This window comes from Scylla paramamosain, chromosome 24 (assembly GCF_035594125.1).
Source record: "Scylla paramamosain isolate STU-SP2022 chromosome 24, ASM3559412v1, whole genome shotgun sequence".
NCBI classification, from domain to species: domain Eukaryota; kingdom Metazoa; phylum Arthropoda; class Malacostraca; order Decapoda; family Portunidae; genus Scylla; species Scylla paramamosain.
The window spans coordinates 9,080,828-9,095,827 of NC_087174.1; the positions used below are offsets into that span (position 1 = coordinate 9,080,828).

The window sequence follows — 15,000 nt, forward strand, 5'->3', positions numbered from 1 at the left end:
CACACACACACACACACACACACACACACACACACACACACACACACACACACACACACACACACACACACACACACACACACACACACACACACATTCTCGTATTACAGAAGGAGGTATCTTTATTACTTTAAACATGTTTGCCCAGCCAAGGAAATAGTTTTAACCTGAGCAATGAGAGAGAGAGAGAGAGAGAGAGAGAGAGAGAGAGAGAGAGAGAGAGAGAGAGAGAGAGAGAGAGAGAGAATATAATCACTCGTAAACTCTTTCGTGGATACTATATAGAGAGAAAGGACAGACATAGTTGCTGGGACGCATGAGAACAAAGTAATGGAGGTTGGGAAAGCAGTCATGATGGTGATGGGTGGTGGTGATAGTGATGAGGGAAACGTGCGTCGCCCTGATTTTGGTGGTGGTGGTGATAGTGACGTGATAATGATATTAATGATAATGTTTCTTGTAAATGAAATGGTGTTATTTTTTTATTTTTTTTTTTTTTTATAGCATTTCCTCAGAAGTCAAGTAAATGTTGAGTACAGTTAATTTACTATGGAAAAATTAAATCTCTCTCTCTCTCTCTCTCTCTCTCTCTCTCTCTCTCTCTCTCTCTCTCTCTCTCTCTCTCTCTCTCTCTCTCTCTCTCTCTCTCTCTCTCTCTCAAAACTTTCCTCAGCTTCCGCACAATTAATTATGAAGGGAAAATTTCTCTCTCTCTCTCTCTCTCTCTCTCTCTCTCTCTCTCTCTCTCTCTCTCTCTCTCTCTCTCTCTCTCTCTCTCTCTCTCTCTCTCTCTCGCTTGCTGGCTTGCTCGCCCGCTCGCAAAACTTTCTTCCATTCTGTCGCATTATTCTTCTGGTGATAGAAGAGAAATTGTCTTCTCTTTCCTTCTTTCATAATTTTGTGCTGCGTTATTTCCATTCTTGTGGCTGGGGAAGGGAGGGAGAGGAGGGGAGGGATAGAGGGTGAATCATAGAGGGAAGGCGATAATTAGTGGTATTGTTTTTAGTGGAGGTGATTAGTGATGGGGGTATCGAGGTTGAGGATTGAATTGATGGGGGGTGTATTACAAGTAGTGTTTGGGGGGTGAGTACAGTGATGGCGGGCTGTGGTGGAGAGCCGCGCGGTCCGTCATGCCTGGCCGGTCAACCTGTGAATGCGTTCGTGACTGCGAGGTGGTGTGGTGGTCTGCCCTCCCTTCCTCCCGTCCCTCTTCACTGCCCTCCTCCTAGCCTCCATTAATTACCTTTCTTTGTAAACCTTTCCGTCATTCTCTTCACCTTTGTTTCCCTTAACTTGTCATCTAATAATCTAATAAGTGTTTCATGTTCCTTTCAGTCAATACTTTTTCTTCATTAATCTTAATCTTTTTTACCACGCTGTAACTTTTATCAGTCTCCCTCGTCACCTGTTAAATATCCTTGACACCCTCTCCCCTCCCTGATGTAGATACCTGTGCCGATAAGATATGAGTCACCTGTGTGCTGCCGTGCCACGCCTAGTTTCCGGAACAACTCGCGCGTCTCCAACCCTCCCTCCTTCACCTTCCCTCTTTTGGCTGTTTGAATATTTCAGTATTTTTTTATTGTTTTATTTATATATTATTATTGTTATTATTATTATTATTATTATTATTATTATTATTATTATTATTATTATTATTATTATTATTTTCGTGAAAATGGGATGAATGTACTTGTGGAAGTATTTCCTTTGTGTTGAGGTAATGGCGCGTATTCGGGTTCCGCAGCCCACCGTTGTGTTTGACGCCAAGCCTCACAGGAAGCTGTGGTTTGATGGACTGAAGGAGGCAGCTCTGGACCAATTCTGCATAAGCTGCGCTGCATTATGGTTAGGTATACGCAATTCTTCCCGCTTCCGTGGCCTGACTCTGTGAGTGAGGCTTTATCAGTAGGTCTGCCAGGTAGTCACTGGTCATGTTCAGGTTAGCAACGTGGAATTCCCCAATCTCGAGGTGTCTGATCCTGTCAATGAGGATTTGGTCCTCGGAGGATGTGAGGGTGGCATACTGCCAGGGAGTGACGTGTGGCGGGCACAGGTGGCCGTGGGGGGAGAATGGGGTGCCCACCAGGAACAGGGTGGCGTGGAGAGAGGGCCGCACCGTGAGCACACGCTGGTGCATTCCCTGCTCTGACACCCCCCATGCGTTGAGGCACTTGGCGGCGAAGTAGAAGTTGGTCCAGTCCGGTTGTCCGTCGGGTTTCCTGACCTGCTTGTAGAAGAATACAAAGTTTACTGGCATGTTGACTCGTGGCACGAAGTTCTTTCCACATGGATTGCCTGTGAGAGGCGTGGCATTCGTCAGACTGGCAGTGAAGCGTCGCTGCCAATGGCCCCACACCATACCCGCCACGTCTTGCAGGGCCACGTTAGGCCGCCTCATCAGTGGCTTGTTAAGGAAGTATATCTCAGTGCTCCATGCGTCCGTGTTCACGCCCACACCGAAGTGCTTGGTGCGACTCATCTCTGGGAAGACGCACTCTCGCCCGCGGCCACCGTGCCGGAAAATCCATTCGTCATAGAACAACGTGTCATTCCCGGGGGGGTCATTTGGCCACTTAGTATTAAGATCCCGCACGAAATCTAGCGAAACGGCGTAGCCCCACTCCACCTGTACGCTGCCTCGCTGAAGTGTGCATGGATCGTGGGCGATACCGCTGAACCCCGTGGCGGAGTACGCGTTGATGCAGTATAGGGAGGGATCGGCGTGCAGCAGCCACAACGTCTGGCTGAAGAAGGAGAAAAAGTCTGGGGATACCTCGACGTCTTCGTCAAGTAAGATGGCGGCCGGCGCGTCGGGAAAGGATCGCTCCAGCAGGCGGAAGACGGCGCGGTAGTAACGGAAGAGCTTGTCGTTGTCGTGCCCGCTGACGGCGACACTGGTGAAGTTGACGCCGAGGAGGTGGAGGAGGCTCGTGGTGGAGGGTGGAGCGTCGCCCAGGACCACCAGGATGTTGTGGTGGAGGGCGCCGGGCGCCGCCAGGAGGGTGGTGAGGGTGTGATAAAGGTACTGGTGTCTGGCGCCGGCGGTGACGACGATGGGGACGTGGGCGAGGGCTGCCTGGCGTGCCACAGGGGCGGGTTTGGGCGGCGGCAAAGGATCTGGGTCGTGCTCGTCACAGAGGCCGCCCATGGCACCGTGGGCAGCACAGTATTGCCATCGAGGCTCTGAGGACGGTGGGTAGGGGAGTGAGGACAGTGGCAGCAGGAGGTGGGCGTGGTGGGCGCCGCGGGAGTGGAGAGTTACTGTCTCTGAAAGGGTGCGGCCGCCCTTGATGAAGACCCAGGTCCAGTGGGCTGTGGGCGGCAAGTGGAGGGCGAAGAAAGAGCCGAGGGCGGCGATGCGAACGGCAGCGTGGCGGAGGCCCACGGCACCTGAGACAGTGATGGCCAGTACGACGACGCGGCCCGGGGCCACGTGCTGCAGGTGCCACTCCAGGTCTGCCCAGTGCGCCCAGTACTGCCCCAGCGGGAACACCTGGGGGAAGGGATGCACATCCAAATGTGTCAATCTGTCATGTATAGATTTACTGGAAGGTGTGTTCTCCTGGAAAGCTAAAGTGGGGCTAAAGAGAGGAAAGGTTACCTTGTTAAAGATGACACGGCCTGTGCGAGGGTTGACTGCTGTAAGGGTGATGCCGCTGCGGGGGCTAGCACCAGTACTGTTTGATTTGGAAGGTGTGATGGACGGCACAGCCCACCCTTCCCTGTGTAGGTGTGTCTCTCCTGCCTCACACCTGCCGGTCGTAGGGAAGGTGATCTACACTCGTGGAAGTAGAAAGCAACAAGTGGTATGTGATTCCAGCAGGGTCAAGGCTGTCCCTTAACTGCGGTGCAAGAGTGGCGCGGCATTGTGGCAGCGCCGTGGCAGCACCGCACTGCAGACCCGCACACACCTGCTGCTGTTAATCATGACAGCCACGCACGCGATGCTCTGCACTACCGTCTCGTAATGCTCCCACCAGTATCGGTAGCCTGGCGTGCTGCGTCTATATATTTGTTGATTTAGAAGCCCCAATCAAGAAAATCTCTAAGAAAGAGGAGAAATGGCGAGTTAAAGGGGATGAAGTGTGCATGAGAGGAATATATGGACAGGAATAAGTGGAGACGCGTCTGTCATGGCCGTCCCTTTGAAAGAGTTGCAAGGAATGGACTTATAAGTAGGTTAGACTAGAATAGAATTAAAAAAAAAATGATTCGGCAATGATACTAGTATCAACTATATATATATATATATATATATATATATATATATATATATATATATATATATATATATATATATATATATATATATATATATATATATATATATATATATATATATATATATATAAACTGTGTGTGTGTGTGTGTACGTAATACGTATGTATGTATACATGCACATAATTAAAAGAAGGGTAGCAGCAGGTATTACCTGGTGGTGGAGTCTGTGTCGTAGAGGCACGCCGCCCTCACCGCCAGCCCCCAGCCGCCTCCGCCTGACCACACCTCCACGCCCGCCACGCTGACACACGCGCACGCACGCATACAAAAAGAGAAAATATACACACACCGTTACACACTGTCTTTCAGCTTGAGGAAGTTGATCTCCGCACTCCGCTATGTTTTGTTGATGATAGATGAATTTTTGGCGACCTTGTGTATGTAAACCGGATGTGTGTGTGTGTGTGTGTGTGTGTGTGTGTGTGTGTGTGTGTGTGTGTGTGTGCGTATGTGTGTGTGTGTGTGTGTGTGTGTGTGTGTGTGTGTGTGTGTGCGTGTTTTTTGACATACATTATTATTGCTCCGTCTCGTATCAAAAACCCACCACCACCACCATTACCATAAGTACCTGAGCAACTTTGACTATGATAACCACAACCTCTTCCTGCCCACGTGTAATCTTCAGTCTTTAATTCCCCCACCCTTTTCTTACACACTTACTCCTCGCAGTAACCCCCGACCCCACCAGCGAGTCCACACCCCTCCACACACATACACAGCTTTTCGTATGTAATGAGGGAAAAATATACTTATGGTGTTCTTATGCTACCTGTCTTCCTGTGAATTACTATGTCGTAAATATTTTTTTTCCATCCACTATATTTTCTTTCCCTTTTTTTCCTTTATTTTTTTCTTCCTCGGTATGTATGTATGTATGTATGTACGTACGTATGTATGTGTATTTAATGTAATAGTGTGTTGAAATATCTCGAGTTACATTTATTATTATTATTATTTGTTTTGGTTCAGTTTTGCCATGAGAGAGAGAGAGAGAGAGAGAGAGAGAGAGAGAGAGAGAGAGAGAGAGAGAGAGAGAGAGAGAGAGAGAGAGAGAGAGAGAGAGAGAGAGAGAGAGAAGCAACTAACCACTAGTTTATAAGGGTGCTTATGAGAGAAAGGTCGGTTTTGTCGTTTAGTTCCCTTCCTTCCTTCCTTCCTTCTTTCCTTCCTTCCTTCCTTCTTTCCTTCCTTCCTTCCTTCCTTCCTTCCTTCCTTCCTTCCTTTTTCCTTCCTTCACCATTTCTCTTCGTGTTTTCTCTGTTTCTTCATCCATTCTCAGTTACTTCCTTTCATCTACATTTTATTTTTTCTCTTATTTTAATATTTTCTTCATCGTCCTTATTCTTTATCTGCAATCTTTCAGTAGTTTGCCTTCTTTTCATTATTATTCCATTGTTGTATTGTTTTATTTTCCTTCCTCTTTCTTTTTTCTTTCTTCTGTCTTTCTTTCCTCCTCCTTCCCATCTTTTTCTGCTTCCCTCCCTCGTTCCTTCCTCTCTCTTTTCAATGTCTTCCATGGCTTTGTCTCTTCACTCTCCTCTTTCATTATTCATTCATTAATTCTACCCTCCTTCCACACCATTTTTCCCTCCCTTCCCCCCCTCCCTCCCTCCCTCCCTCCCTCCCTCCCTTCCCCCGTTCAGTGCTGTTGGGGGAAAGGGAGGGAAGGGTCGGAGAGTCTCATCACTGTCTCAAACTAAGAACTTTCACTAGAGCAAAAAACACGACTGGGGGAAAGCGGCGGCGGGGCATACAAACACGCCGAAGTAGAGGGGGAGATGGAAACTTCTTGCTAACTGGTTTGTTAAGTACTCTTAGGTTCAGGAGGTGGTGGTGGTGGTGGTGGTGGTGGTGGAAGAAAAAGGAAAGGTGAAGGAAAGTGAGAGCAAGAGCACACCTCGCCAGTTTTTTTGCTGTCATTTTCCTGCTTCGCCCATGCGCGCTGAACTCATCTTGTAACACACACACACACTCACACACACACACACACACACACACACACACACACACACACACACACACACACACACACACACACACACACACACACACACACACACACACACACACACACACACACACACACACACACACACATACACACACCTGCGATACATAAAGAAGACGTGCGGTGTTTCGTTTCTCTACTAAATAAGGGTAGGTATTAAACAAAAAATATCGTTCCGCGATGCTTGCATCGCGGAACACTGTCATGACAGCCGCATGCTCTTGTACGTAATTTATTCTTTAACTGTTAATAACAATATGACAACACTTCATATGAGTAATCTTAAACATTTCAACGAGGATCAGAAACAAAACTACAGCAACTTCTCGATCACTTTTTTGCTGTCTGTTGCGTCTTTAGAAACTTAATTCAAAACTTGCACCAAATAATTTTATTAATCTTAAAGAGAAATCGTAGCTTTCAAAGCGGTGAGATGAGAATGAGGTGAGGGGGGTGAGTGCCGCGCGTCGCTCGGGAACAGACGGGACGTGTGCTGGGTGTTTTCAGGGAGCGGAGGACGGAGTGTTGATGCTTGAGAAGGGGTGGTGTGTGTCAGCGGGCGAGTGTTTGAGGAACCTTTGCCGCGGGGAAGTTGGTGCGGGGAAGGGATGAGGGAGAGTATTGCAGTACCAGGCTTGTAGTAACAGGGGTGCTTTAAATAAATCTTGTAGAGAAACGTTAACATCGTAATAAGAATAGAAAAAAAAAATGAGATAGGATAATGGAGAGCATTGTAGTGTTTGAATCGTAACAGTGTCTTGAAGAAATAATGTAGATGAATACAGTATAAATCAATAATGCTACGGGAGGCACAGACTGCTGAGATAGGGTGGAGAGTGTTTTGACTGGTGGGGACGTTGAGAGGTGGTGTGGAGGGTAACATTGGCACCTCTAGATTACGCCACAGCTGTCTGGTGCCTCACACTCGGGCATCTGGTAAAGTTGGTGGGGGGAGGCGTGGTGAAGAAGACGGAACTGGCTTTTTCTTCTTTCCTTTTCCTCCCGTGTCGTGACTCTGCCATCCTGCGTGATCATGGCTTCCCGACGCGTGATGCTCTCCTCCTCTCCTTCCTCCTTTCCTTCAGGTGCACGCTTACCAAATTATGTGATATTTTACACCTGGATGAGTTGTATATTAATGATGCAGGGCAGACAGGAAGTGTGGTTTGCCGTATTTGTTCACTGTGATGATATTGCTGGTGGTGTTTCTTCTTAATAAACAGTGTGTGTGTGTGTGTGTTTCCTCTGAGAGGTTTGATTTCACGGCGTTGTGACGGAGGCGAGGCGTGCGTGGAGCCGGAAGTGTTGGTCGGGTGGCGAGCGACTCCAGTGCTCGAGTGGTGTCTCGCTGTTTGTTTACGTTGAGTGGGACGGGACGGGGAGGGAGAGGAGGCGGAGCAGGCTGTCCTCGTCCACCTCCCTGTTAGCTATGACAGGCATGAACTCGTCCTTGTGAAGGTCATTAGCCTTCACTATCAGGAACTGCTCCTCTGGGATAAGGTTTATGTCCCACACCTCGGTGGCTGGCGGGCGCAGGTGTGAGTAGGAGGAGTAGGGAACGCCCACCAGGTACAGCGTAGTGTGAAGGCCCACCGTGACCACGGAGACGCCCTCGTGCTGCCCCTGCTCCGAGAAGGCCCACCCGCCCACGCAGCTGTGCAGGTGGAAAGATTGCGTCATGTCGGGGGTGCCCTCGGGCGTGACGTCCAGCCTATAGTAGAACACGTAGTGACGGAAGGGCGCAGGCGGAGGGGGCAGGAAGGCGGCACCACAAGGATTGCCAACCAGTGTCTTGGCTTGGCTGATGTTACGAGCCAGGTCCAAGCGCCACACAGGCAGCCGGAGATGCTCCACAGCCTCCAGTTGCACATTAGTCTCCAGAAGCAGAGGCTTGTTTAGAAAGGCTCGCTCCGACACGTGACCCCCAGCATTGGTGCCTTTGCCATAATGAAGCACGCGACTCACCTCGGGATAAAGGCACTCGCGCTGGCGCCGAGCGAAGATGTACAACCAGTAGTCGTAGATAACAATATTTGTATCACGCGCGTCTTTAGGCCACACTGCCAACGCCTCGCGCACAAAGTCCAGAGTCACGGCATATCCCCATTGCACCTGCATGCTGCCGCGCAACACTCGCGATGGGTGAAACACACGGTTAGAAAACCCCGTGGCGGAGTACGTGTTAATGCAGTAGAGGGAGGGGTCGGCGTGCAGCAACCACAGCGTCTGGCTGAAGAAGGAGAAAAAGTCTGGGGAGACCTCGACGTCTTCGTCAAGTAAGATGGCGGCCGGCGCGTCGGGAAAGGATCGCTCCAGCAGGCGGAAGACGGCGCGGTAGTAACGGAAGAGCTTGTCGTTGTCGTGTCCGCTGACGGCGACATTGGTGAAGTTGACGCCGAGGAGGTGGAGGAGGCTCGTGGTGGAGGGTGGAGCGTCGCCCAGGACTACCAGGATGTTGTGGTGTAGGGCGCCGGGCGCCGCCAGGAGTGTGGTGAGGGTGTGATAGAGGTACTGGTGTCTGGCGCCGGCGGTGACGACGATGGGGACGTGGGCGAGGGCTGCCTGGCGTGCCACAGGGGCGGGTTTGGGCGGCGGCAAAGGGTCTGGGTCGTGCTCGTCACAGAGGCCGCCCATGGCACCGTGGGCGGCACAGTATTGCCATCGAGGCTCCGAGGACGGTGGGTAAGGGAGTGAGGACAGCGGCAGCAGGAGGTGGGCGTGGTGGGCGCCGCGGGAGTGGAGGGTTACTGTCTCTGAGAGGGTGCGGCCGCCCTTGATGAAGACCCAGGTCCAGTGGGCTGTGGGCGGCAAGTGGAGGGCGAAGAGAGAGCCGAGGGCGGCGATGCGAACGGCAGAGTGGCGGAGGCCCACGGCACCTGAGACAGCGATGGCCAGTACGACGACGCGGCCCGGGGCCACGCGCTGCAGGTGCCACTCCAAGTCTGCCCAGTGCGCCCAGTACTGCCCCAGCGGGAACACCTGGGGAAAGGTGAAGGTGTAGACGATGTATGGTGGACAGTGGTGCAGTCACTGTGGCATTGTTTTATAATAGTGTTCTGGTGCCGCATTCACCCATGTGCTCCACGCAGACGTCAGGCTGCGGTGACTCACTCTGTGCAAGAGTATTGTCCCTTGTCTCTGGTTGAGTACGGTGAGTGTGACGCCTTCGTTGGGTGTAGTGGTATGGGAACCGTCCTCGCTCGGAGCCAACGTGGACCCTACCCTGGCGCGGGGGCCATGGTAGGGGCTTGTGAGGTGGTCATAGTCCCTCACCTCCAGCCCCCAACCTTTCTGCCCAGACCACACTTCCGCCTGCACCTTTCTGCTACAGGGTGACAAGTGGAGTGATAGCCTTGCACTCCTGTGCGGCCCAACATGTGTGAGCACACTCACTAAGTTGTGTTACTTGGGCGCAAATATAAAACAGCCTTATACTATCATATAACCACGAATCTTTCAGTCTTATAAAGGAACTCGTAAACTTCCACTTTGCCCCTTGCTTGACTCACTCACCTGATTCCATTTCCTCGGAAGGTCTTGTTGGTGTTGAGAGAGATGGGAGATGGGTAGCCTGCTCTTGACATAAGCACTATCACCAATACAAGAAACACAGTGCACAACCGCCTCACCATCCACTCCATCACTGTCTCAAACGCGTAATGCTTTCCTGTATCTTCCTGTCATTATATCTTTTGTCAAGTCCCTCAGCTTGGTGAATCCAGCCACAGAGAACCGGCTGCGTGTTGCTAGAGAGAGGCAAAGTGTTACCGAGAGGCAAGGAGGAGAGCGGAGCGTGGACTGGAGGGCTCCCACCACGGCTGGAGGCTGGAGGAAGTAACGAGGAGGAAAGTGTAGGTGGAATGATGTGGCTTTGCCTCGCAGCTCACCACCACCCGCACCACCCTGCCCGTCTCGCTTGAGGTCCTTTATAACCCCACCTTTTGCGTCTTGGTCTGGACAACTAAAGTTTGAAAAAACATGATTATTATTCCGTTATTACACGATAACGGAAGGTATATAACGGTTACCTTAGTGGTTGATGGCGTGATGGAGTAAAGAGTTGCTTGATTAGGGTGTGATAGTTATGGGTGGTGGTGTTATAAAGGAGGATGCTGTAAGAGTCGGTGTACTTAGAGTGGAGGGCAGCAATTCGATTCCTGGAAAGTTGGCGCACGTCAAACAGCTCTGCGGCGTCGGGTCGCAGCGAGGAGTACCTGGAGTATGGAACACCCATCAAATATACGCGGGTGTAGTTTGCCTCCCCCGCTTCAAAATGACCCGGGATGTAATAGTTGAAGCCGTATATGTTGAGCGGGTGCTGTGGTGGTGGCCTCGGGAGCGGTTGGCGAGGGTAAAAAGCAAGATGCACACCTGCGTGGTGCCCTTGGTTAGATGCAGCGTGCAGACCCGTACACTGGGCCAGCTCATACCAGCTGGTGATATCGTCATCCTCCTCCTGCTCCTGGACGAAATACGCCACCAGTGAGTGGCGTGAAGTGCTGGCAACGAGAGGAAAGTTGTCGTTGCAGGGGGCGCCTGCGCTGACAGGCAGGGCCGCCTTGAGGTCACTCAGGAAATGAGTCTCGTGAGGCGTTTGCAGCACGAGTGGTGTGTTGAGGAGAGGCACGTGTGAGGCGTGGAGGAGGGGACGTTGCCACGCTTCATATTCATGAGGAAATGGGGATGTGTTGGTACCCACTCCATAATGCCGAAGACGACTCACTTCAGGAAAGATACACTCGCGTTTCCCGCGCACCGTATTGTACAGCCAGTAGTCGTAGTTCAGGATGTCCTCACCCTGAGCCGTACGAGGCCAACGCCGCACCGCTTCCCTCACGAAGTGGAGCGTCACTGCGTAACCCCATGATACTTGAACGGCTCCTCTTCGCACGAACTGTTCTCCACGACCTCGCTCTAGTGTGAGCAAATGAGAGTACGCATTGATGCAGTAGAGGGAGGGATCGGCGTGCAGCAGCCACAGCGTCTGGCTGAAGAAGGAGAAAAAGTCTGGAGAGACCTCGACGTCTTCGTCAAGTAAGATGGCGGCCGGCGCGTCGGGGAAGGATCGCTCCAGCAGGCGGAAGACGGCGCGGTAGAAGCGGAAGAGCTTGTCGTTGTCGTGTCCGCTGACGGCGACACTGGTGAAGTTGAGGTTGAGGAGGTGGAGGAGGCTCGTGGTGGAGGGTGGAGCGTCGCCCAGGACCACCAGGATGTTGTGGTGGAGGGCGCCGGGCGCCGCCAGGAGGGTGGTGAGGGTGTGGTAGAGGTACTGGTGTCTGGCGCCGGCGGTGACGACAATGGGGACGTGGGCGAGGGCTGCTTGGAGTGCCACAGGGGCGGGTTTGGGTGGCGGCAAAGGGTCAGAGTCGTGCACGTCACAGAGGCCGCCCATGGCACCGTGGGCGGCACAGTAGTGTCGCCGTTTGTTATCGAATGGGAACTCCATTGGTAGGTGGGACTCGGACATGAGGTGAACCAGTCCCTCGGCAAACACACTGCCGCTACACAGCTCCGGGCCGCCCTCCTGCAAGACAGATATGGGCACATGATACAACCCACGAAAGAAACAGTGACCACACTGAGAGCCATTTAAGACAAGGGTTGGCAGCGAGACACCCAGACATAGATATTAGTATAATAATCTGCAATAGATCAGCTGATACACTAGATGAGCCGTTTTGGTCAATACCATAAGACGTACAGTACAGAGCGCAAATATATCTATGAAAGCTCGATGAAAAAACAAATGATATTGAACTGTTTCGTAATTTTTATAGCATTCATTTGCAGTGATTATGTAATGAATACGCAATTAAATTGTTTTATCTTTTAAAGAAGTTTCCTGAATATCTTAGTGCACGTTGATCTTTAATAAAAGGCCTTATGAGCAAAGTACACGGAACTTAAAAATGTGTTTGATATTTTGTTTCATAATGCAACAATTTTGACAGTTCATCAAGGCGCCGCGTAAGGGAGTTAAATGTTTAATAAACAGTAACGTGTTTCGCTTACTTAGTCTTTTTATGAAAAAAAAAATAAATAAATAAATAAATCTATGCACCATTTTGTTTAGGAGACTTGTCTTGGTAAGATGATAGTATTATCGTAGTAGATTTTATTTTTTTTTTTTTCATAGCTACCACATGTGGCAGTCATTTGTAAAATACGTTATAAATCTCACACAGCAGTTATTTTATTCATGTATTTATTATTTTATTTTTATCTATGATTCCCAAATATATTCGAGTTATTTACTCATTATTGCGTCAAACAGTTTCAGACAAAGTGATTTACCAAATAAACGAGGCAGGTAATAAAGAAGCTTGTTTGTAATGTCACTCACTGACCCGCGAATTCGCAAGAGAGCTTGCTGCCTCACGATACTGCCGACATCTGATCACTGCCAGGCCGGCCACATTCATTGGTTGTAATATGATAAGGATGTTGACTCCCACTTGCTCTCGCATACTTTCTCGTTCCCATTGCTGCTGTTCTATTAAGATTTGTGAGGTAGTCAGTCTCATTGGCATAAGAGATGTGTGCACTCACATGGCTCATGAGGGGACCCCGCACCACAGTCTCATAGATGGTGCGTCCTCCCTTGACGAAAGCCCAGCTCCAGGAAGTGTCATAACCCAGGAAAGGAATGGACACTGAACCCAGATGCTGGAATAGAACTCTGGCATGGCGAAGGCCGACGGAGGCCCTGTCACCCGCCGCCAAAACCACGACGCGGCCCGGGACCACCCGCCGCATCCACCAAACCAAGTCCGCCCACCACGTGTATGGCTCCTCAGTCAGGAACACGCGCCGCACCAGCACACTGCCGCAGCCCAGAATAAAAGAAAAAGAAGAATGGTTAAAGGTATAAAGGACTGCCTTATCCATCTTCCAGTCCATAGAGTTAAATATTACAAGTTAAGTGACATGTTGCCCTACCGAGCAGTGCGTGGGTGAAGAACCATCATGTGTAGGCCGTGTCGTTGGTGGTCCGCGGCAGACTGCTGTGTGCCCCATCTTGCCCTCCCATTCTCTGTGGAGGCGGAGGATTGCAAGGTGTAGTTACGTTACTTTATTTCGTCATGTTACAATTTGATGACCTTTTACTACTAAACTTCTAAGCTGTATTTGTATATTTTGAATTTTATATCTTCAGTAGTTTCTATGCAAAATAACCTGGGGAGAGGAAGGTGGTGGCACTAGTGTGCGCCCCGCTGCGGTTCGTCCCTGCCTGTAGCGCCACACCTGACCTGCGAGAGGCGAGGAAGGACCTTGAAGCATAACAATAATAAACATTGGGAGCTTTAAGAGAAGATTAGACAGATTTATGAATGGGGATGGTAGGTGGAAATAGATAGGTATATTTCATACAGGGACTGCCACGTGTAGGCCTGATGGCTTCTGGCAGCTTCCCTTATTTCTTATGCTCTTATGTTCTTATAACCCTTGCCCACACATCGATATAAAAATGTGAGCGATCTCAAAGTGGTACTGATTCGTTAACAAGTGTACTGGATGTTGCCTTTACCTAAGTTACAAAGTGACGAATAACCTAACAGTAATTTTGTAGCCATTAATGTATATTACTCTTTCAGACATCACAGTCAGGTGTTTGATAAGTGGTAGGCAGAAAGAAAACCTTTGATAAAAGTACAGAACCCTCCGTGTTATGAAAACCTTGGCGTAGTTGTGTCAACTTGCTTTATGACAGCGGTTGATGAATAGAAACTGTGTGTGTGTGTGTGTGTGTGTGTGTGTGTGTGTGTGTGTGTGTGTGTGTTTTATGCTAAATATTTCAAGATATGGCAGGAGGAAATGTTAGACCTGTTACTTTTTTTATGTAAAATTAATTGAAATAAGTGACGCTAATATGACATTATCTGCCGAGTAACCAGAAGTTGGTGTTGTGAAGGATGAGTGTGAGTTCATTGTCCTTCCGGCACCGCAGCACTCATCACCAAATCTCACTCATCATGATCACTTCACTGGCGTTGACAGAGCTGAGTGCATTGTCTCTCCGGCACCAATCAATACTCATCACCAGACGTCACTCATGATTACTCACTGCAGTGTTGACAGGGCTGACTGTATTGTCTTGGCAGCATTTCACACGCGTTATCCACCTTACTCCCTTCCCCGTCCCAGTTTACTCGTGCACCTCACTGTCTGTATTCTCATTGATATGCGTTGTGAAGAGGGGATATGAAGTGGAAAAAATGCAAAAGACCGACAAATTTAGAGGTTTCAAGACTTAACTCATCTCTTAAACTTGGAGCGTTCAAATAATGAGTAATTAGTCACCATTACCGTCGCCTGCCCGCCGCGTCCGATCACATCTACCCATAACGTGTGTGTGTGTGTGTGTGTGTGTGTGTGAGAGAGAGAGAGAGAGAGAGAGAGAGAGAGAGAGAGAGAGAGAGAGAGAGAGAGAGAGAGAGAGAGTAAATCAGTATATAGTTACGTTTGGTATAGCAGGCTTTCATCGTTTCCCTGAGTGATGGCGGCAGTATCGGACATGACACTTGTGATGGCGGACGGGCCCCTGCACAATAACAGGCAGCAGAAGTACGTTGTAGTCACTGTCGGCAAGCGCATCTTGTCTACACACACACACCGCTGCACCGCCGCCTCCTGATATCCCCGGTGCTGCCTTTAACTCCTTTGTTGAGAATATATCTATTTAAGTACCATCTATTTTAGTACCATGA

At 49.8% G+C, this 15,000-nt stretch overlaps 2 protein-coding genes across 2 annotated transcripts in view; one reads left to right on the plus strand and one right to left on the minus strand.

Annotated features, from left to right (window-relative positions):
* LOC135112925 (protein O-linked-mannose beta-1,2-N-acetylglucosaminyltransferase 1-like) overlaps positions 1-7,314 on the minus strand; it is a 10,047-nt gene extending 2,733 nt beyond the window's left edge. Inside the window, exons 1-4 of the mRNA XM_064027882.1 lie at positions 7,193-7,314; positions 4,436-4,525; positions 3,605-3,755; positions 1,888-3,496 (exon numbers count right to left, since the gene is read on the minus strand). Coding sequence (XP_063883952.1) covers positions 1,888-3,496; positions 3,605-3,755; positions 4,436-4,525; positions 7,193-7,314 — 1,972 coding nt within the window. The remainder of the gene's footprint in view (positions 1-1,887; positions 3,497-3,604; positions 3,756-4,435; positions 4,526-7,192) is intronic.
* LOC135112693 (atlastin-like) overlaps positions 1-15,000 on the plus strand; it is a 58,800-nt gene that overhangs the window by 31,471 nt on the left and 12,329 nt on the right.